At 31.5% G+C, this 23,290-nt stretch overlaps 1 protein-coding gene across 1 annotated transcript; it reads left to right on the plus strand.

Moving 5' to 3' along the window:
* Positions 1-1,328: 1,328 nt before the first annotated feature.
* Positions 1,329-18,218, plus strand: LOC129229929 (solute carrier family 35 member E3-like). The gene is made up of 6 exons (XM_054864309.1): positions 1,329-1,574; positions 5,166-5,276; positions 6,489-6,650; positions 11,755-11,837; positions 13,515-13,654; positions 18,024-18,218. The coding sequence occupies exons 1-5, from the start codon at positions 1,503-1,505 to the stop codon at positions 13,651-13,653; spliced, it is 567 nt and encodes a 188-aa protein (XP_054720284.1). The 5' UTR covers positions 1,329-1,502; the 3' UTR covers position 13,654; positions 18,024-18,218.
* Positions 18,219-23,290: the final 5,072 nt, after the last annotated feature.

Here is a 23,290-nt window from a genome sequence, read left to right on the forward strand (position 1 = left end):
AAAAAAAAGCATCAGATGAGGCATGATACTAGTATAGTGTTAATCGTATGTGTAGGTGGTGGGGGGTGTACTTCGTCTTGCTTTAAAGAAGAACATTTACCAGCTTTTAATATGTTTTCTATTCATTTTGTTTTATTTTATTCACTTATTTATTTTTTACATTTTGAAAATAGTTTTGAAAAAATAATAATAAAAGTGATGGTGCGACGGAGGGGGCCTTTTCTTGCTTTAAAAAGAACATTTACCAATTTTTATTAAGTGTACTATTCATTTTGGTTTTTTATTTATTTATTTATTTATTTTTTACATTTTGAAAAGTTTTGAAAAAAAAAAAAAAAAAGATTAAAGGTGGTGGGGGGAGGTCTTACCAATCTACGAATTCATGTCAGTTCACTTCAAGCATAGTCATGATCAATTACTACTTACTAGACCATAGCCAGTAAAAGAACCTCAATTTAACTAGTTAGAATCTGAAAAATGTCATTATTTCATAAGTCAAATTTTATTTAAAAATTCATAAATATATGATCCCATTGAGATCCCAACTTGAAACTTTGCACAAATGAAAATAAAATACACACAAATTTTTGAGAATTTTAAAAAAAAAAATCATTATACCTTTTCTGAGAAATTTAAATTTAAAATTCATTTTTTATAAATTAAAAAATTTTTTGAAATTAGTCATGTTGCATATTCTATTAAACAGCAACTAATATACTTTAAAATGTTTTTTACCAAATCTTTCTATCTATATTTGGTGCTGAGTTATCGTACATTATATGTTTAAGCGTCCATGAAAAAAAGTGGGTTTTTCGAAAAGTCAAAGTGTCATAAATAAAAAAATAATAGAGATAAAAATCTAAAAATTTGGACTTTTGATCACCTCGAAGGGTACAATTGATGAGCCAAATTTCAAAGAAATGCAAAAGGGTGAGGGAAATAATTTCCCAAATTTTGGATCACTTGACATGGAATGACACTATAGGGATTCTAAAGAAAGGAAGAGCATCCCATATAACCATAAGAATATAAAAATTGAAGAGAAGAGACTTTTGTCTCAAAACTCTCAATAGAACTTTTCCCTCCTTTGAGTCAAATGTAGTAAAATGTAGCGTGAATCTCATATACAATAAACAAATCACAAATCCTAGTTTTGGGTAAAAGAAGTAATTTGCGCCTCTAATTTAAAATGTGTGAGAAGCAGATTAGTGTCCCTATATGTCTCTTCGGAAACATATTTCTATCAGTGTTTATTGTTATAATTAATAAACTTGTGTATGTCAGAACTCAGTTTCCTAACGTGACTTTGACATTCATACATTTTCTTGTTACATTTTTGGGATTACTTTTGTGCGAAAAATTGAGACTTTTTCAAGTGAAAAAACTACAGATCGTACAAGTTTTACCTCTTGCTATATCTTTCTGTGGTTTTGTTGTGTTTACGAACTTGTCGCTAGGATTCAACCACGGTTGGAACGTATCAAATATTAAAAACTCTAACCATGCCAACCATAATGTTTATACAAACCACGCTTTACCATCGACAGTTTTCATGGAGGATAAAAATGACACTGGTAAAATTATTGTAAAAATATAGTTGCTGTGTGAAAGTATGTTATAATGTATTGTATAGCTGTGGTACCTAAACCTACGGCTCGCGACACTGATCCGTTTTTTTTTTTTTTTCAATATTGCGGATACGAATTTTGAGTCAAATATTCAGAAATAGGTTGTTGGAAAGCAGATGCAAACTTGTCATTATTAATAAACAAAACATCAAGCAGTGATGACAACAGTTCATGTTTTTGCAATTTTTTCCCTTTTCTATGTTTTCCATGGTATTTTGAAAAACTTTGAATATTTTAGAACTATACATTGGCCTACACAAGAAAATCTTAATATGAAGAGCAACCCCAGGCCCAGATCTATAAATTTTGGGCCTCTCTGCAACAAAATTTGGAAGGCTCCTCCCCAGAGGCCAGCAGTGCATATTTGCAGCATTAATGTGTGTTAGTGCTAGTTTTTTTCCAAATTTCTTCAGCTGTTGTGCCTTTTAAGGACACTGCCCCCCACCACTGCACTGCTGGGTCTGCGAGGTCCGGGCATGAGCAGCCCTTAGCATAACTGTTTTCTTCTTAAAATTTCAGACAGTTTAATCTGTATTACATACACAATATTCATGATTTAATTACATTGGAAATCTTCCAGTGTAGACTTATAAAAGGTCAGAATCTCATTTGCTAATTTATTTACTACTACAGGGGTCTGGCCCAGAGGATATTTGGGTCCGTTAACGGACCCCTTCACAAAAATCCGATCAACCAAAACGGAACCTTTCACAAAATCCCGATCAAACAAAACGGGACCTTTCACAAAATCCCGATTAAACAAAACGGACCCTTCACAAAATTCTGATAAACAAGATCGGATCTGTCAAATTGTTTATTGAAAGAGCAAATCTGAAAGCAAAATAACGCATATTTCTGTGTATAAACCGATAATTTTTGGAACCTTTTTTTAAGTCAAATTAGAGGGATCAGCTTATACAAAATCGGCTAATTTTGAAAAAAAAAAAAAAAATTGGCACTCTTGGGATGCTCCTGCAAGCGATAAATAATTGCTACTGCCAAATAAATATAATGGTTGTTTGTTTTATCACAGCTAATTAGCAGCGGTGTTTTTGTAAACTTTTCTGAAAAGGCATTGGTAAGCACTTTTATCCATGATTTAATAAACAATAATAATATATATCTGCGAAATGAACTTAGAACTGCAAAGGGATAGTAAGGGTGAGGAAAAAATGTGATCGCTTCAGATAGTGTTACCAACTTCAAAATTATCACCCACTTAGTGTCTGGCATTGAACCTTTATAATGACTTGATTAGAAAATATTATCATCATTTTGCCAGCTTGTCAATATTTGCGTTTTTACGGTGGGGTGCGGTGCGATGTTTAATTGTTATTTTAGGAGAAAATTATATGGGTTTTGATTTTTCGATGCTGAAAAGGATGATTAACTTTAAATAAACTCTTTTAATTACAGTTTTTTTTCTTTATATGTCTACATTTTGAAAAATGCAATCTTTTAACATCCGATATGAGAATCATATTTTGTTCTTTTTTCAAGCTAACTTCGCTTTATTAGGATTCAAATAAATGAAAAGTCTCTTTATTTCTGTTAGAACTCTCATTTCAAGTTTTTAAAGCAAAATTCCATTTTCTGTTATGAGTCAAAAATTAAAATGCTAAATAGATGGTTGATTTTATTTTATTTTATTGGGTCAACTGTGTCCACAGATAATTAATGATATGTTTATCATAGGACTCTAAAATGAAATTTTAAAATAATTTTATCAAAAATATTTTTTTTACAAGCCGTTTTTGTACTTTTGATGCCTTCACTTTGAGATTTGCGATCCTCTTTGCATCCGCTATGGGAATCCGATTTTTCGAATTTTTAATGATTATTACGCTTTGTTAAGAGGTAAACAATTGAAATATCTTTTTATTTTTGTTAAAAATCACGGAATTTATAAGTTTTAAAACGAAATTCTGTGCTTTTTAAGAGTGTCTTGGGTCAAAAAGTTGAACGCTGAACCCTATTCTGAATTTTATTTTATTTATTTATATTTTTGTTATGCAATTATTTTAAGTACTGTACAGAAATATATCTAGTATAATTTAACATAATGCAGAATGGCAGATAAATATTGATACTTGAAAGAGCGATGCCCCCCCCCCCCCCTGCCAAATATCAGAAAAAAAATCCAGAATGATTTTCTCAACGAAGAAGAGGAAAACACTCAACTTTAAGTTTAATTGATGCAGTTTGTGCCCATGTCTAAATTCTAAAATTTCGTCTGAACAATTTTTTTTTTTTTGCGAAATTTTTTGATTTTTCACAAAATTAATTCATTTTTCACAAAATTATTTGATTTTTCACAAAAAACGGACCCTGTGAAAAATCCTGGACAGACCCCCTGTACTAGTGGTACCCGCACAGCTTTGCACGTAGTTTAAAATTAAAAGGTCATTCGGTTCACCTGTATATTTACAAATAATGGATGACGAATTTCTCGCCAATTGGCTATGTTCATTCGCTCTTCCATTCCACGTCATGATAATTTCGTAATTTACTCGTTCATCTTATGATAATTTTGCTCCAGAAAATGTTCTTAAAATTGAAATAGAAAAAGAATAAAATTGAATCTTCGAAAAAAAGCTTCGAGGTGCACACCCCCCATGCTACAAACTAACTTTGTGCCAAAATTTCATGCAAATCGGCTGAACAATCTAGGCGCTATGCACGTCACAGACATTCTACAGATATCCAGACAGAGAGACTTTCTGCTTGATTATTAGTAAATATAACTCTAGTCAAGTGTTTTTTTTTTTTTGTCCCACATCTAACGGGGTATCTGCGCACTTGGAAAATTAACAAGTCATGGACTTTTACCTTGATTTGAAAATGGTCATGGGAAGTCATGATTTTCAGCAAAAAATGCTCAAAATCATGGAATCTGACAATTTCTCTTTGATTTTGGGATTTTGATATATATACTAACTAAATTTTAGATTAGATGTAAAATTTTCGCAACTTAGCAATTTCTTATGCATACATACTGGTACCCCAGACATGGGGAACGTTAGCCTCCTTTACAAGGTCCCATTAAAATATTAATTTAAAAAAAAGTTAATCATTCCATATTTTCAAAAAAATCTGCGATGATGATAATTGTTCAGTAAAACAAATGATAGATAAACAAACTGCTCATTAAATTTTTAGATGAGATAAAAAATGAAAAGTAGAAATGTGGACCAACATGCCCCAACTTCCCCTGTTATTTATTTTAAGTCTATGTAATACCTGTACTTATTTATTTGTTTTTGCAAGAATCTTCTTTAAAAACAAAAATCAACAATGATAGGAATTTTAATTTTTTGTAAACGAATGTCTAAAAATCGATTTATTCTTTTCTAATTCCCAAAAAGAGATTTCTAATTCAGCAATGTTTTTTTAAGCATATAATATGAGAATTTATGATGGGTTTTCTCCCTTTCTTTTTTTAAAATTAATAAATTGAAAATATTTCTTGAAAGTATAATAAATCTGCACATTTTTGTAATAAATTGTTTAACATGTTTGGATATTTTTACTTTATAGGTGCCAATTTCATTAGGTGCTTATCTCAATTCTGCATATGATATAAAGTTTAATATTTTAGGAACCATATGTGCTCTTACTGGAGTAGTAATTACTTCATTTTATCAGGTGGTAAGTAGGTTTTTTTTTTCTAAACAGCATTCAAAGTTTTTCTCCCTTCATTTCATGTACTATTTTAATTTAGTGAAACAGATGTGCCCCCCTCCCCCCATGTGTTTTCACCAGAGTTTCCATTAGAGCAAAAAAAATATTACCAAAAAAGATTCTGAAAAAATATTGCCAACATGCAAACACTCCCTGAGAATGGAGGTGGGGATTTATCATATATGTAACAATTTAGCTTCATATCTTGTCTGTGATAAATTTAAAAATGATGAAATTTTAAAAGTGGCCAGTGAGCACCAGTGTTTTCGAATTTTGAAGTACAAAAAAAGGGGGGGGGGAGTAAGTTTTTACTAGTTTCATGAAAAAATTAAAATTGAAACTCTTTATCTGCATAAACAAGCATTTTGAAAAATTAATTTAAAATAGATTTTTGATTTTTTTTTGTAAGAAGTAAAAAAAAAAAAAAATAATAATAACAATGAAAAGTTTGCATGAAACTGCATTTAGTCAAAGTTTCAGAATAGTCAAAGTTTCAGAAAGCATCTTGTCTACTTCCATCTTGCGAATGACAAAATATGGCGATTGAGTTTCACAAGTTGTCAAAATTTTGTAGTTGAATGCAAAATTGTGATGTCCATTTGTCTTTCCGGTCAAAAAACGATTGCTCCAACTCCTCTTAGTGGATTGTCTGTCAATCAAGGGGTTCTTTTTGTGACAGAAAGAGACCTCCTTTCCCGAGCATAGGAAACTTGTTTTTATCCACCTACTGCTTTGCTGTTAATTCTAGAAGGTCTCTCCACCTTTTAGGGGATGGCAGTGTTTAATCCCAAGCATATATATTTTCAAAGCAATAAATCGTTTCTCTCCCTGTTGGGTCTGGTGCATAACTGCACTTGATCTCCAGAAGTTTTTTCTTCGGAACGAAAAGAAAAATAAAATTGGTGAAGGAAGAATTTTTTTGTGTTGCCGCTTTTTCAAACTTAGTCGCCATGTAGTAAAGTGAGGACCGTCAGTCTTGACCTTTACTCTTAAACATAGTGTTTTTGTTCTTACTGTTGTCATTTAATAAAACTTGATCATTTTTATCAGTGGAAAAAAATTTAAATTTAGTGAAATTAGTAGTAGAATGTAAATAAGCTACAATCAGATCATATAAATACAATTGATTCTGTGTGCTTTAGTTTGGTTTCATTTAATTTATATGACTTTTTTTTGTAGTGGGTTGGTGAAAAACAGAAAGAGTTTCAGGTTAATTCTATGCAGCTGTTGTACTACCAAATACCTATGTCAGCAACATTGCTGATGGTTTGTCTGCCCTTTATTGAGCCACCTTGGGCTCCTGATGGAATCTTTGAAAGACATTGGAATGCTTTGGACTTGGTTTGTAACATTTTGTACTTTTTTAAAAATTGAATTTCTTCTATGAATGCTTATACAGTGGTGGCCAGTTAATTGAATCAACGACTTTAATGAATCAAATTGTCGAAAACAACAAAATCCAGCTTTATTGAATTAGCCACTTTATTGAATCGGCCATTTTATGGAACCACAACTGTTTAAAACAAACGGGATTCACATAAGCGGAGTACACTGTATTGGATTGCCACATATTTGTCAATTTCTACCCCTAAGCTACATATTCAAGTAATGTTTCTGAATGATTTTTTTTTTTTTAATAAAGTAAAAACTTTGAAGAAAGTTAGGGAAAATTGATGCAAAATATTAGTTTATCAATAATTTATAATATTCCCTTGACTCCGAACTCGCACAGTAAAGATCTGTGCTCTGTTCTAACTGGGATTTGCTGACAATGGCATGAATGCTAAAAATTAATCAAACGTAAACCATGATATTGAAGATTTCTTTTTAATACAAAACACATTCTTAAATAACAGCGACATATTCAAATAATGTTTCTGAATAGTTTTTTTTTTTATCAAGTAGACACTTTGAAGAAAGTTAGGGTCTTTAGTAATATCTTTTGTATTAAAATTTACAAACATGTTTGTATGTTTGTAAAATTGGCTAAAAACTTTCTATTATTATTATTCATTTAAATAATTTTTTACATGATAATTGTCATTCCTCTGTCTGTAACTAACCCCACCTTAAAGCAAAATCAGTTCTAAAATGTCAGGAATCCATGTATATATTTAGAAAGGAATTGTTGTTCAATCTATTAACAACTATTGTGCAATGTTGTAAAGTATGAAAATAAAGATACTTCAAAGTTTGCACAATTCTGGAAAAAAAAAATGTCCTTTGATTTTGTTGCCATTCCCCTGTCAAAGAATGGAATTGATGATTCTCACATGTGATAATAGTGACATGAACCCATTATTTAGTCTTTGAATTGTGGCCTCATTATAGAAATAACCTTAGTTGGTTATCTTTGCTAGAATAAAGAGAATCAAGTATAGTTGGGTGTTCCTTAGTTCAATCTTGTTATCTAGCTTTAATGACTCATTACCTTGTCTCTGATAATTAATTTAATTTTGTAATAAGCATTCAATGGCTGATTGATTCTTGTTTGTATAGAGTTTTCCACCTTACTTTAAGTGATATTAATTTTTGCTGTATGTAGTTATGAAAATATGTAAGTTAAACTAAACTTTTTGTCATTCCCCTGCTGTCACTCTCATTCCATGTAAGGGAAAAAATGACGGCAATAACTACTTTTTGCAAACTACCACATTGGATCATTTTATATTTCATTAAAATAATGTTTTCTTTCCCAGAGAGATTACAATACCTTCAGTAAAATGCATTGTATTCAAATGAAAAGGTACCAAACATTACAACAACATAACTGTTAACATATTTGCGTATGCCGCTATGAGAGAATGTAGCGAGTCATCTAGGTATGCAATTGTAGTATCCAGCATGGATCGGAGCAGGTGCAGAAGCTCGCATGCGTAGGACAGATCACAGGCCCTTACAAAGAGTGCCGTCCAATTGACCATCATTTTCCAAGTACGAGGTACGCTACTTGTTGAATTCCTTGAGCAGAGGAGAATCATTAAAATATATTGTGAGACACTCCAAAGCCGTGCAGGTTCATCAAGAGCAAAAGACTAGGGCTGCTCACGAAGAGTGATTCTGCTCCGTGATGACACGCATTCACGTATCTCCATGGTCACCCTGGCAGCACTGGCCAAGTTCAAGTGGGAGTATCTTGACCATCTGCCCTGCAATTTCCATGTGTTTGATCCATTGAAAAAGCATTTGAAAGGGAATTGCTTCAACTTGAACGATTAACTCAAGCACACTGAAGGACTGGGTCTTGGCATGGCCACAGAAACTGTGGGAATAAGGAATCCTTCAGTGGGATCAGGCCTGTGGTGCATACTTTGAATTTAGTCTTCATTTAGTGGTATGGTCCACAGTGTGGTTTGGTACATTTTCATTTGAACACCCCTTATATTATTTCCTCTAAGTGTCATTCCCCTGTCAAAGTGTTTGCCATTCCATAGCCCATTCAAATACCGCTGTTTAGGGAAAATGACCTTTATGCAAAATTGTGAATCTGACAGCTAATCAATAAAAGTAAATTCAAGTTCAGAGGGCATGATAGATCAAGGCTGGTTACCTGTATAAAAAGACGGTACATACAAGTTCATGATTAATATGAAAGTTCATGTTTGATGTTTGACAAAAATAGGGCTGAATGTTACAAAAGTTTTTTGTCTGAAATAATGTTTGGTTCCTGCAATAATTAAGAGCAAAATGTCAGCAAGACATCTGGGAACCTACAATTCAGAGACACAATCGTAGTGTGCAATTGAGTGACTGGAAGCACCACCTCCTACATAGAAGGCCCTATCACTGGTTTCGTCACGTGACCGATAAAGGCCGACACAGAGAAAATTTCCCGATGAAAGTGGCTTTAATTTATGTCTCTCAACATACTAAAGCTATTATTTTGAGAACAGTAGTTCACCAAACACATTAACATTGTTCAAAGGAGAAATTAAAAGTTTATTTTTCAAGTTAATGCTCTTTTTTTCTTTAAATTGAGTAAATATATAAGAAAGAAGGTAGGGAACAACAAGATTACAGTAATCAAAATTTTCAATACATTGTATCATATCGGCATGAATTTTAAAGACTCTCATTAGACTCGAAAAAAAAAATGTCTTAATTATCAATATCATAACGAAGTAAACATAAATGAAAAATTTTAATTTTAACATTATCATAGACTCATATTTAGACAAGAATGACATAAAGTTTCCCATCTGCTATCTTAGAAACATTCACGTACTTGGTAACGGAATGGTTATCACAATAAAGTAAATGTATAATTAAATATGAAATTCATTCTGCATAAATATAAAAATATACATGGGAATTATGTAAATCATACGTCACTATCTGCAACATAAAGTAATCAAATGAATATTTTGCAAAACAGAAAGCAATTTTAAAAAAAATGTCCGTTGTGAGTAGAGATGAAAACAATCGGAAAAAAAAACCGGAAAATTTCCGAAAAAAAGGAAAAAAAAACCGTTTTTTTTTCCAAAGGAATAAATTTTCACTTCGGAAAAATTGAAAAAAAAAAGAATTTTTTCAACTTTTCAGGGTTTTAATTGAAAATTTCAGCAAAAAGTGATTAGAAATTTCTCACGCTTAAATTCTGAAGCAATTTCCTCCCCCCTCCCGTTTTGTGTTAAAATACTGTCTAACGTTAATGCAAGTTGTTGTTTGATAATATAATTTGCATATAGATCAAAAAATGTTTAATAATACTTTTTACAAAAAAGTTTAAACTAATAACCTTAGTGAAGAATTTATTTTCCTTTTTCATAAAACAAACAAGCATAACTTTAATCACAAAACTATGTTTCTGCTGACTGCGAACCAAATGAACAAGGTGCGGAAACCCCCCCCCCCGGACAAGCAATTTTCCAAGAAACTTTATTAAAAATTAATAAACTAACAAAACACAAAAAATAATAATATGAGAAGACCTTTAGCAATCATTAAATTTAATTGGTTTCAAACTCGCAGCCTTTTGCAGTAATACAGAGATGCAACTGCTTATTGAAATTTTCATTCAAGGGCAGCAAGTCCTTTTATCAATCCTATTTCCTATAAAGCAATTGGTTTAGAGTTCAGTTTTATGTGTAGTTTACGGTAGACTTTTGACTTTAAAACAGGCCATACAGTAATTAATGGGATTGAGGTCGAGCGAGTAGAGCGTCCACTCAAAAGATGATATCTTGTCAAAAACATTGCGCTTTGCACCACTCTTGTCTTTTTGGCCATATGAATCGGTGTGGAGTTAAAGGAAAATGTCCAGTCTACAATGTTGAAGTGCTCTTAGGCCCACATAAGTACAATAACTTCTAAAATGTCCTTCTGGTTCAATTTTGATTCATTTTACAAAATGTTTTATGAAATCCAGAGTGAACTCTGCTGTCAGTAGCATTAGTGAAAAAAAAATGGCAAAGAATTCAAAGCTTAATTTGAAACCGGCGTTCACGTTGGCTAGTGCTGAGAGCACTAAATAGCCAAATAAGGATTTTTGAGTCGGCCGGTTTCTAGTACGTCATCACTAATTTAAGGTAGCCACTGAAGAGGCCTTCTTGTAGGTAGTGATGCTGGAAGCTGATCAAAGCTGCTGCAATGAGTGTATCAAATAGTGTCGTCTCGCAATTAAAGAAGGCCATTGATGATGGAAATGCTTAGCAAAAGCATGCTGGGGGTTGTGGTGTGAACACCGTGCTATGTAGCCCTTGTGGCAGAAAGAAATAGAAATTTTACTCCAGTGAGAAAGCTGCACACCTTGCAAGTGCTACCAATATGCATGTTTCTGCAAGAACTATCTCAGGGCAATTACATTGAGTAGGCTGTATGCAAGGAAGTCAATTTGTTGCATCGCACTGCAACCACCCTATCATCCAGAGGAATTACAATGGTTCTAATTTCTCTCGATGGTAAGGGACATGTTGGTTGGGATCACCAAAATTGGTTAAGAGTGAATTGAAATTCTCCTACGAATTGCATTTCTGTGTGACAAGTGATCCTGGTTACCGATTTCTATAGAATGTGCGTGGAACACTTTATGTACAGAAGATGGTGTGTGGGCAGGCCTCATGCATAATTGCAGAACACTGCTTCACATCTTTGAGTGAGGAAGCGTTACATCACAATATATCATGATACTATCCTGGAAATATTTCTAATATTGTGCTGAAAATTCTGGAATTTAAAATTACCTGATCAGTAAACACTGTTATAATTCATACTAAAATATAAAACTGTATAAAAGATCATGAAAGTGCATTGTGGTAATGATGCTTTTGTGTGCAGAACTTGAGGAACAGGACTCCACCATGGCATTATTAGGCCCTGCTGCTCACATGCTGATGTCACTTTGCATTACAGATCTTATTATTCATTGCTGTTCTAATTCTTTTGATGACATAAATAAAATGTTTGAATTTGAGTTGTTAAATAAAATTTAAAAAATCTTTTACAGGGTATAGTGTTTCTATCTAGTGTGATAGCATTCCTTGTTAACCTATCTATTTATTGGATTATTGGAAACACATCAGCTGTAACGTATCCTTTTTATTTGTATATTTATTTCAACTAATTGTGTTCCTAGTTTTTTTTGTAACTCTACTGATCTTTTTTCAAAACCATTTCCAAGTTGTTTTTTTCTTAGTTTTGAAAATATATCTCAGGCTTTGAATATAAGTAAATTTTTTTATGGGAAAAAAAGCACTAGCACTTAATTTTTAAGATATTCTAAACCCAAACTGTCTCTGTATTTCTTTCTTTTTTAGATACTTGTTCTTCTAAAGATTGAGCTGTTAAAAAAACTTTATATTGCTACCAGATTTCAAAAGAAAAAAAAAAGAAAAGAAATATTCATAAGAGTATGTTTTTTCGTTTGAAAAGATCTGATCTCTCTGCACAAATTTCTTTAAGTAATCTACTGCTTCAATCTTTATCCTGTATCAATGAAGTTTATAAGAACAATGATGTGAATGAGCTTATAAAAAATATATACATTCTTCTTGTGAAAAGTTTTTTTACCCACATTATCATAATGTTTTTGATTCACTTTTTTAAAAATGTAAATGCCAATATAGGAAAAAATATCAATACAATATTATAGGTGGTAAATTTATCGCTTACATATAATTTTGTTGATACTTATTGTTAATAACTGGGCAACACTTGTCCTTTGTTGCTTTGCTGGTGTAGAGGAAATCTAAGAAAAAGTGTACAAAGTACTTGAGTTTCACTTTTTTAGAATTTTTTGTATGATAGTTTTGAGATCTTATTTCATTCTCTTGAACCAGATTTACTTGAATTTTAATAAACATGTCACATTGATATTTTTAACTTGTACAAATAGTATATTCCTAAAGGGACCCAACAAGGTTATGACGTAGTTTAAGGATCTATTATTTGCAATATTGATCAATTTTAGTGATTTTGAGCTTTTACAACAATGTTTGATATATGCTAAAGAAATAAGTGTAAAAATTAAAAAGAAAATGTAGCCTACCTAGTTTAAGGGGGGGGGGGGAATCCTTAAAGCTCAACTATATGCACCTTTGGCTGGGCGCTTTTAAAGTTTCAAAAACTAGTCTCAAGATATTAATATTATCCTAGTTACGTAATTATCCCTTAGCTATTTACATGCCATAAAAATATTAATCTGACATATTAGAATTGAATTTAACTAATTTATTAAAGTTGCAATACACTGTTATGTCACAGCTTTTTAGTGAATGTGTCCGAGAGGTAGAATTTTCATTAAATGCTTATTGGCCTGATTCTTATATGCTGTTTTTAAAATGTCTATTTCAGTATCAACTTCACTTTTATTTCAAAGTAAAATTTTGGCTTTGGTGAAATCTTCCATACCTTTTCTTATTGTAATTCAATGATGTCTTAGCGCAGACTTTCTTATATTCAGTCAGGTTTAATATAAGATGGGATGTTTTTCAAGAACAAAACTATATGAAAAGTACGTAGAAATGTAATTTTGTGTGCCTTTTTAGTTAACTAACACTAAAGGGGGGGGGGGGGGGCGAAATCAGAGCTGATTCGAAATAATATTTACCTTTGTAAAATCTGTTCACTTCTTGCTAAATTCTTTTCATTGCTTACTAATTACTATTGAATCATGGTACTTTTAAAAATGAAATTATATAATACAACTCAGACTTAAATGTTGAGTTTTATAATTGACTCTTATATGTTTTCCTTAATTCCGAATAGATACAATGTTATTGGTCAAACTAAATTTTGTCTGACGCTTTTAGGTGGATATCTTATATTTTTAGAGCCCCATTCTTCCAATTCAATTTGGTGGTATTTTGATGACCATGATTGGCATATCGTTATATGCATATTTTAGAGTAAGTGTTGTTGAAATCTGAACTTGATTCAATGAGTAAATTGTGTGTGCAAGAATTTCTACACTTTTAGTATTCCACACAACATACTTTTTTTTTTTTTTTACTTTGGGAGGGGAGAAGCATATGCTAAATTTCTCATAATATTTCAATTTGTTTTAACATTTTGTGTTGAACATTCATAATTGTCAATTTTATTGTATTAAGCCTCAAAATTGATGTTTTTTTGCTGTTTTGCATATTAGTTTCGAAAACATTTCAAAGTAAAATCCTTGTATTAACTTGTATTTGAAGCAAATGTGTCAAATCATCAGCATAAGCTTTGAATTTCAGGGGTGTACACCCCATTCCCACACTTGGCCTTTGGTTTCGACCACATGGAACCTCCCCTCTCCATTATCTTAAAATTCCAAAGACAGTTTTTTTTTTCAGGGAAAAGCCCTGAATCCTCCACCTTTTCCTATTACATCACCAAAGATAGTTTAAAATTGTCTTTTCGGAGCCTCAATTTCAATAACTTTTTATGGCAAGCCTTCGAATGCTCTCCTACTCTCTAAAGTCACCAAAAGTGGGATAAAAGTTAGTATTTAGGCCTCCAATTTTGAAATATATCGAAAAGAGCATCAACCTCTTACAATAACGTTTCAACATATAACCTAACATTGCTAACATTTTTAAAACTTCAACATTAGAAAAAATTCTGGGATCAGTTACCAAACCCTGTCCTTCCTCTCAAGGTCATCAAAGAGAGTATAAAATGCATTTATAGGATTCAATATGGAAAAATTTTCTGGGTTGAGTTCCAATACCTTTAACTGCAAAACATAGCCTAAAATTGCATCTTTGAAATTTCAATTTCACAAAAACTTTCAAATGAAACCCTCTCATTTCACCTAATGTCCTGAATCATAACCGAAAATTGCACTTTAAAAACTAGCAATTTCAAAATAATTCCCGGGAAGGGCCCTCAAACAATTTTCCTAATATCACCTTAATGGTTTAAAAATGTTTTACTTTGAAATTTTTGCAAGAAAGCTCCAGAACCCTTCCTAAAATTGGTTCCAGTTCTAAGACAAGAAACCTAAACCTCTCATCCCACTTTTCTTCCAACACTACTATAGAAAGCCTAAAGTTTTGTTTTTATGCTGTCAATTTTGAAATCTTTCCAGACAGCCTTAATTTTGGTTGCATTGCGAAGGCATATCCACAACGTCATCAAAAAAAAATCTACAATTGGGTATTTCAGACAATGTCAAAAATTAAAAAAAGAAGAGCAAACCCCTGTACAGAGTTTTGCAGCCATTTCCTTAATGTATCCAAAGATAGAACAAATTGTGTTTCTAAGACCTCAATGTTCAAATTATTCCCGGAGAGGATAAACCATTCACTTAGATTAAAAATTGTGTTCTAAAGTCCTTTAATGACAAAAAAGTTTCAGAGAAAATTTTCTTTTCTTTTTTCTTAAAATTTCTGCTGCTTTGATAGTGTTACACCAAAATGTCGATCACAAAACAAGATCTTCATTTTTGCAGCTTTAAATTATAACTTAAATCTTATCAAATTCTTGATGAGCAAATTGCAGTTGTTAAGATTGTTACAGATTGTTTGCAGATTTTACACAGCTCACAAAAGGATTTTAAAGCAACAGACTGTTTTTCTTTAATTCCAAATGTAAAACGGCAAAAAGTCAAATTTGTGTGTTCTTTTTTTTTTTTTTTTTGCAGCATTATGAGAGAGTATGTCCGATGATCAAAAAAAAAAAAAAAAAAAATTATTAAGAGGGGTTGGCATTAGGGTTCCCAATCCCAAAATCCCGCAGGATATTTAGCAGGATTTTGCTCTCAATCCCGCAATTTTTTTTTTCCAAAGCGTTTTACAGCAAAAATGACTATTTTCACAAGCACCATCTGAAATTTGAATCTTCTTCCTTGTATATCTGCAAGAAGAGCAAGAAAAACTGCCTCATATGACCAAGGCTGGATTTACTATTTAAGAACACAATAAAAGCAGAGTATATTTTTCTGAGAATGAATTAGTATTCTCATTCGAGGTTTCAGTTTTCATACGTTCAGCATTCGGGAAAATGCGTGAATCTTATTAGCACTTTGGAAAACCATCACTAAAATTTGAAATCCAGTAAATTACGCTTCAAAAAAAATAGAGAAAGTGTATTACATATTCCAAAACCTGCTGGAGTAGCCTGAATACAATGTTGGATCACTTCTGTAAGATTTAGTAATGCATTCAATGCAAAAAAAGCACTCCAAAGAAGAAAGCAATGAAAAATTTGACATTATTTATATATTCGGCACGAATCTAAAAGAGGCGACAGAGAAACTTGGATGAAGCACAGGATGACTAGCATGACAGTGCAGTAAGTTAAGCTGCTCATGTTGCTGAATTCCTCTTTGAAGTGAGAGTAAAATTAGCGAAGTTATCCGAACACTTTTACTGAGACTGCGATTTGGTGAAATGGTGAAATCAAGCAGTATTCACCCCTTGCTATAATGAATCAAATTCACTCATACAATGACCATCGTAAATGAAGCAACAAGGGTATTTTCAATGCAAGTTAAATTGGATACAGCAAAACACATATCCAATAGACATCGTTTTTAGCCTTCTTTCCCAGTAAAAGTCAGAGAAAGACGAAAAAAGCATAAAAGAAGGCTTAATGCATCTTAAAAATATTACAAAAAACAAAAAAAGTAAAAAAAAAAAAAAAAAATTAAATAAATATCGAAAAATTAAAAATTGGAAAGTAGGGTATTGAGATGGGGAAAAATGTCTGTCGGTCTGTCTGCCCCCCCCCCCCCCCCCCAATAACTTTTGAGTGAATAGTCCAATTCAAACAAAAATTTTTGTTCGAATCAGACATTTTTTTTTGTTTGAAAGATCTCGGCGAGGACACCTCATTCCTATATTTCATTTTTTGATTTGAACTATTTTCCGTTCAATTTTGAACAGTTCAAATCCCTTAATATTAGCGCCTACGGGGAAACTGAAAGTCAATGTAGATTCCGTACTTGAAGGCAGATTTACTTCAAACAAATTTTGTTGGAAATAGCTCCTGACACCAAACTCCAGACTCCGACAATTTAGGGGCACCTGACTCCGACTCCTGTGCCCGACAATTAATCGGACTCCGACTCCCCGACTTTGACTCTGACTTCGTAGCTTTGGCAAAAATTTGTACACGGAGGACAAATGACTGAGTCCGATTCTCGGACATTCGACTCCAACTCCTTTATCTCAAAATGAGATTGACTCCGACTCCGCAGCTATGGTTTTAACTGGGAAATAGTTATTGTTGATATGACTTTTTTTTATTTTCACGCTAAAGTTTTAATTTAGGTATTTAGTTTTCGGGGAATAAACTCGAAGTCATTCATATTTCTACATAAAGATATGCACAATTTTTTTTTTCTTTTTTGACAGTGAAAATTATTTCTTTAAGTTGACATTTTATTGTTTTTATTTATTTTGGTAAGTGCATTAATTCATTAAAAAAAATTATTTTTGGCAACAGGGGAAAAAGAAACGATTTTTTTTTTGATATAATGTACTTATTTTAATGAACTTATTAATTTTAATTATTATTTTTTCGTTTTGAAAGCTGTTAAAGAATTTTTTTTTTAATGGAAAAAAGTGTATTAGCTGCTTTGTTTAAAAGGTGCTGTTTTTTTATTTGTTCGTTTATTTATTTATTTTTTTTACACATCTGATTTTTTAGATGAGTAAGGAATATTTTATTCCTAGAAATCAGCTTAAAATGTTTAAAAAATATGTTTGATACAATTTGCGATTTTAGCTATTTTTGAGAATATTGATCAGGTACTAGAAAGTAGTATGGGTATACGGGAAAGTAGGCTTGTTTAGTTCTAGATGGAACTTCTTGTTGTCCTATAAATGCAGTTCTTGAGAAAAAAACATAGCATAAGAAAATAAAAATCTATTTCAGAAGGAGATGAAGTTAATGCGGATCTTTTTCTAAATGTTCACAATTATTTAATTTTAGTGAAACCAATTGCAGTGGAGCCACAACTCGTGTTTTCATCGAGCACATTATTTTTAGTGCAAAAACTCTTTAGCTCTTTAGCACCCCATACGAGCGGAACACTTTTGCTTACCAAACGATAATTGCTCATTAGGATCCAGCATTGTAGTGCTTTACAATTTAACCTTGTAGTGCTTACTGTACGGAATTCATGGTACAAATGCAATGTTTTGTAAACTTTGTTTGTTTATTCATTCATTTGAAACCATATAAATTTATAATTTAAATATTCAATAAATGCAGTTACAAGTTAAAAATCAAGTGCTTTTTCAAAGGAAAAGATGCTAAAGAAAATGTTTTACTTTTCTTTTCCAGATGCAGGATCAAAAAATGGCTTCCATTCTTCCTTACAGCTCAATAAAATAGTACAGCTCAGTATTTGTTTAGTTTAATTGCGAAGTATTTTTGTGTCACTAGTTTTTGTAACAAATGACACTGATTATCATTTTATTGTATTACTTTTTATATAGCCATGTTTTTGTAAATAAATATTTTTGTTACTTTTTTTAATGTTTGGTATTAAATATTCCTCTAACCTAATTCATCACCTAGAAATAAAAGAAAGAATAAAAGATCTACAAAGCAATGTATACCAAACAGCCTAGTTATCCCATCTAAAAAATGCAGGTTTGTCCTTATTTGGACTCATCAGTCTGGAATAGGGAATAGCCGAGCTAGACGCAGAAGTCATATCATTAAAGCTTCAATAAGATGACATGTGCCTCCAGCTTGGTTGTTTCCTGTTCCAGGCTGATGAGTCGGGATGAAACAAGTCTCAGAATGGGATAACTGGGCTGAATGATATATTGCATGAAGTTCTGCCTTTGCCCTGGCTTAGGGGTGGTAATTTACTGTTTAATACCTATGCTTTGCCTTCAGGGTGGGAAAAAACTCTGTTTTTTTTTTTATAAACCCCATGGACCCAGGGTTTTTTAAAATAAAACCCAAAAAACCCAAAACTGGGATTTTCAAAACAAATGTTTTTTTTTTGTCTCTTTTAGGGAAAAGGTAGGGCACTTGCAGGTTTGGTAGCATAAGCATATGGACATAGCATATACATTGTCTTGTGGTAGAAAAAGCTGTAAAAATTAGTTAAAATTCAGTGTTTTTTGAAGAAAAGTGTAAAAGAGGATGAACCCAAGAATGGTGGAGTTTCAGATTTTGCAGTTTCTATGATTAACAGTTAAGGCCAAGTTACTTCTCAAATGATAAAATCTATTGTCCTCTTTTAATTACTACATATTTTTTTGCATTTTACTTTATTGTATTTCTTTTTGTTATGCAAAACTTCAGATTGGGCAAAAACTCGGGGGTTTTTAAAATAAAACCCAAAAAAATCTAAAACTGGGTTTTTAATTATTTAATATTTAACTCGAATTGTCTAAATCCTGTTTTACTAAATTCCAGCTTAATCAAGACATTTTTAAATTTTATGTTGTCTTTTTTTTCTATTTCTTTGTACAGAGTAAGAAATATTAAAACTTTTTCGTAAGATAATAAAAATTCTGTTCATCCTATTCTGTTTTCTGTCCAACCACTTGTAAATCCTGTTTTAATTTCTTAAAAAATACATCTTGTTTAGTCGAGATTTCTGATGTGTTGGTTTGCAGAAAATAATTCACATGAAGGCTTTTTCGCTAGTGTAGTTTTCTCTGTATAATCTACAAATCTTGAGAAAATCAGACCTGACAGTATTTAGTCAAGATATTTTGAATAATTTTTTGATCACTTAAAGCAAAAAGCAAAATATGTTTATTGAAAATCCGTGAAATATGTTTTTCAATGCCTTTTAGACTTAAGTACAGTAAACTCCCAATTATCGGCGGTTGGATTATCCGAGGTTCGGATTATCCGCGGATCCTTTCTCATTTTTTTTTTAACGTGATGACTTACAACTAACCGACTTTCTTTTTTATAAAAAAATAAGATCTGTTCTAATATTATAGTCATTAAATGTTTTTTAAGCTTATGATTGTGTTATTGTTCGTTTTTAGCGTTTACATATTTTTTTTTACTTTAAATGTTATCGTCTTTAGCTATAATTTGAATTGTATGTGTGAGTATTATTCATATTTTTTAAGCTGTCATATACACTTTCTTATCTATTATTTGGATTATCCGCAGTTTTGGCTTATCCGTGGTTGCCGTGCCACCCTGTTCCGCGGATAATCGAGAGAGTTTGCTGTACTTCGGTGCCTTTAAATTTGACTAAAAGTGAAGCACAGTGCATTTATAAAGGCTATTGAAGTTCAAAATTCATTTTTTTTATGTCTATTGTCTGTAGTATAGAACAAATAAATAATAAGTTTAAATTGTGAAAGTATTTAAAATTAATTAATTTTATTAATAACATCTCAGCAATTTAAAAAACCCAAAATTGGGCTAAATTATGGGGTTTTTTTTTTTTTTTTGGAATGGGTTTTCTCAAAAAAAAAAAAAAAAAACCATTGGGTTCAATCCAGCCAACCCTGTTTTGCTTCAATTTACAAGTTGAACCACACCATGTCTGCGAACTCTCTCTGATGAGGTAAATTTGGCACTTTCTGCGTCAATGAGATGACATTTGCCTCCAACTCGGTTATTCCCTATTCTAGACTGATGAATCTGAAACAAGGACAAAACAGCAGGATAGGGTAACCGAGCTGTATGGTATATTGCATGTAGTTCTGCCTTAGCCCTGGCTTAGAGGTGGTAACTTTCTACTTAGTGTAAAAGAATTTATAAAATGAGCAAATGCATTTCAATTCTTAAAATTTACACAATGGAGGGCTTTTTTATTTATTATTTTTTGAATTAACCTGAATATAAAGTTATGTCTACAAATATATTGACGATTCATTTATTTCTTTTTTTAAGCATTTAGTTTAAAAAAGTTTGGTTATGAATAAATAAATCAAACATCAGGAATTTTTTTTGGTAAAGAGTTGTTGCTCAATGTTATCTATAATGAATTGTGGAAACTGCAAAATTTATGTAATCAATTACAAGAAAAATAATTTTTAACAGAAAATGATAATATAATTTAAACTTAATGAAAGTAAATGTTTAGATTCTGAATAATAAGTGCAGACAAAACATATTGGCAATGATTTATTTTTTTCCTTGGTAATGAATGGGTCAATAGAAAATATCTACTCCATGAAGATTTTTTTTAGCAATCAAAATTGCTAATTGTCCTCTCATTGGGTAAAGCCTGATGTTTATATCGAAAATCTTTACTGCCGTGGGAAGGTGAAGTGCAGTATCTACATTTTTTAATTTCTTTAAAAACATTTTTGTCATCTATTGTATGTAAGCTTTTTTATACAACTTGCTTATTTGGTTTCCGCTGAAAATAAAGCAATAAAAGAATATCAACTTCCTACTTTTCCTTACTGTTGATATGGAATCCAAAATGTGTCTTTTCAACTATCTTAAAAACTCATTTATGCAGATACTACACTTTATGTTCCCAATGCAGTATAGTCTTTGTAACTAGTAGATAGCGACCATGTAATAGTTTGCAACATGGCCTATGAAATTTAATCTCTGGAATTTAATATATTTTTATCTAAAAAACGTTCAACTTTGAACACACATAACATATTCATACACGTAATTTCATTTATGGGTCATTCCATACAGATTCAACGGATGAGTACGCTCGACCATTTTTAATTTTTTTGAAACTCATATCCCAAAAAGAAGCATATGAATCATGTTTAAAATCACTTTTATTTTTTCTCTAACCTTAACCCTTGATTTTTTAGAGTTCATCAAAAGTCATTTTTGTAGTCAAAAATGGGACTTTTAGACCTTTACATTTTGGCCCAAATCTAATTGAATAACAATCATGGCAGAACATTTTACATTTTGATGTTAAAGTACATAAGATAGTAGTCTCACACACTGAGTTATGTAGCTGTAACTTAATAATTAAAATAGTGGCAGCAGGCCAAAGTTCAAAGTCAAATATAAAATTTTTACTCATTTCAAAGGGTCATAACTCGCTTGGGGGATAAAAACACAAAGTGGCAAAAACTAATCACTGGAGACACACTAATGAGAAAATATAGCTGTAATTGTGTGTTTGTTTACCCTTTACAAATTACAGCCCTTCAAAGATAAGAAATTTGAGAAAAATGACATTTTTAGACCCCTTTAAACCAAAAGGGGATAGAATTAGAAATAAAATTTTTCAGCCAATTGAATATTCCATTCTAGTACTATGCACGTTATATAAATTGTTGTATTTGGGTTTGTAAAACAGATACAGCTGTTTGAAATTATGTTATTTATCCAGTTAACTCATTTTGAAAGGGAGCACTAAATCATTGAATTAGTTAATTGCGGCGTGTTTTTTTTTTATCTATAAATGGGCTCTAAAGTATAGCAAGACTTTTTAAATTATAATTTAATGAAGAACAACAAAAATTTTGTTTGCTTTAAAAATATTTAAATCATTTTCTGAGTGAAAATATTTAAGACAAATGCAAATTACTGACCATTTTTTAGCTTTAATTATACAAAAACAATGAAGCATTTTTTTTATGTCAGAGTATCATAAATAATCGGAAATATTTTATAAAATTGCAAATAACATTTTGTGTATTAGTAAATAAAAAGTGATGTTGCATCATCTCTAGTTTCGGATTAACATTGGTCACTTGTGACAGGACAAACTTTGCATATATTGCATCATTTTAATTCTACGATATTATTGGGTGCTGGGAATTGGTTAACATGATAGGAACTGAACATAAGTTACATCATTCCCTTAGCAAATCATTAGTGGTCATTGTTGATGACATTACCTGTTTAAAATAAATAGTATGTGGTTAGTACCAGATCTTCTGTCGTGAGCAAATGAAACTTACTTTGGAAGTATATAATACTTTTATTACGCAATATTGTATATTTTTTAACTGAGAAAATGTTTTTAATACATTTTGTGATTTAGAAACTTTGAGTAACACATTTATTGCATAATTTTATCATGGAATGCTCTATAGGATTTAATAATAATGAACCTTGTCATAAAAAGACTTACAGTTCTACAATTAAAGAGATCAATCGATTACCTGAGCAGCAACAGCATCTTTTAAAATTAAGAGTGAATAAAGACATTGAAACAGTGTGTACATATCATGAGATAAAATATCTTGTAAAGTACACTCATTTCTTTGGATTTAAGTGCTGTGATCCATTTTTAACGCATAAGAAGACAGTCACTAAAACGTTGCGAACAATCCCCATTGGTTTCTTAGAAAGTAAACAGCAAGTACTCCTCAAAGCAGGGAAGTCACAATGTGCTAATTATAGAAATGTCTCTAAATTGTCTAAATGTGAAGATGAAATTTTGCCAGAATATGTTCTGGAAGAAGAAATCATAGCTTCAGTAAATACTGCTTGTGATTCTCTGGGTGTTTCACCAGTTAAAATAAGTAAATTACATGAGAATAGAAGGTCATCAGCTGTTAAAAGAAAAGTCTCAGAAATTTCAAAAAGTATGGAGGAAAAACTTAAGAAATCATTCAATGTATCAAAAAAATCTGACGACAGTCAACAGTTAACAAATTTAGGGGAGGATTATTTATCACTTG

Source organism: Uloborus diversus, chromosome 9 (assembly GCF_026930045.1).
Source record: "Uloborus diversus isolate 005 chromosome 9, Udiv.v.3.1, whole genome shotgun sequence".
NCBI lineage: Eukaryota > Metazoa > Arthropoda > Arachnida > Araneae > Uloboridae > Uloborus > Uloborus diversus.

Excerpts from the sequence above, each read along its gene's own strand:
- LOC129229929 (XM_054864309.1), top strand. The coding sequence starts at position 1,503 with ATGCCAACCATAATGTTTATACAAACCACGCTTTACCATCGACAGTTT. Across the intron at positions 5,277-6,488 it reads TTACTTCATTTTATCAGGTG|TGGGTTGGTGAAAAACAGAA; the intron begins GTAAGTAGGTTT and ends TTTTTTTTGTAG. Across the intron at positions 11,838-13,514 it reads GGAAACACATCAGCTGTAAC|ATACAATGTTATTGGTCAAA; the intron begins GTATCCTTTTTA and ends AATTCCGAATAG.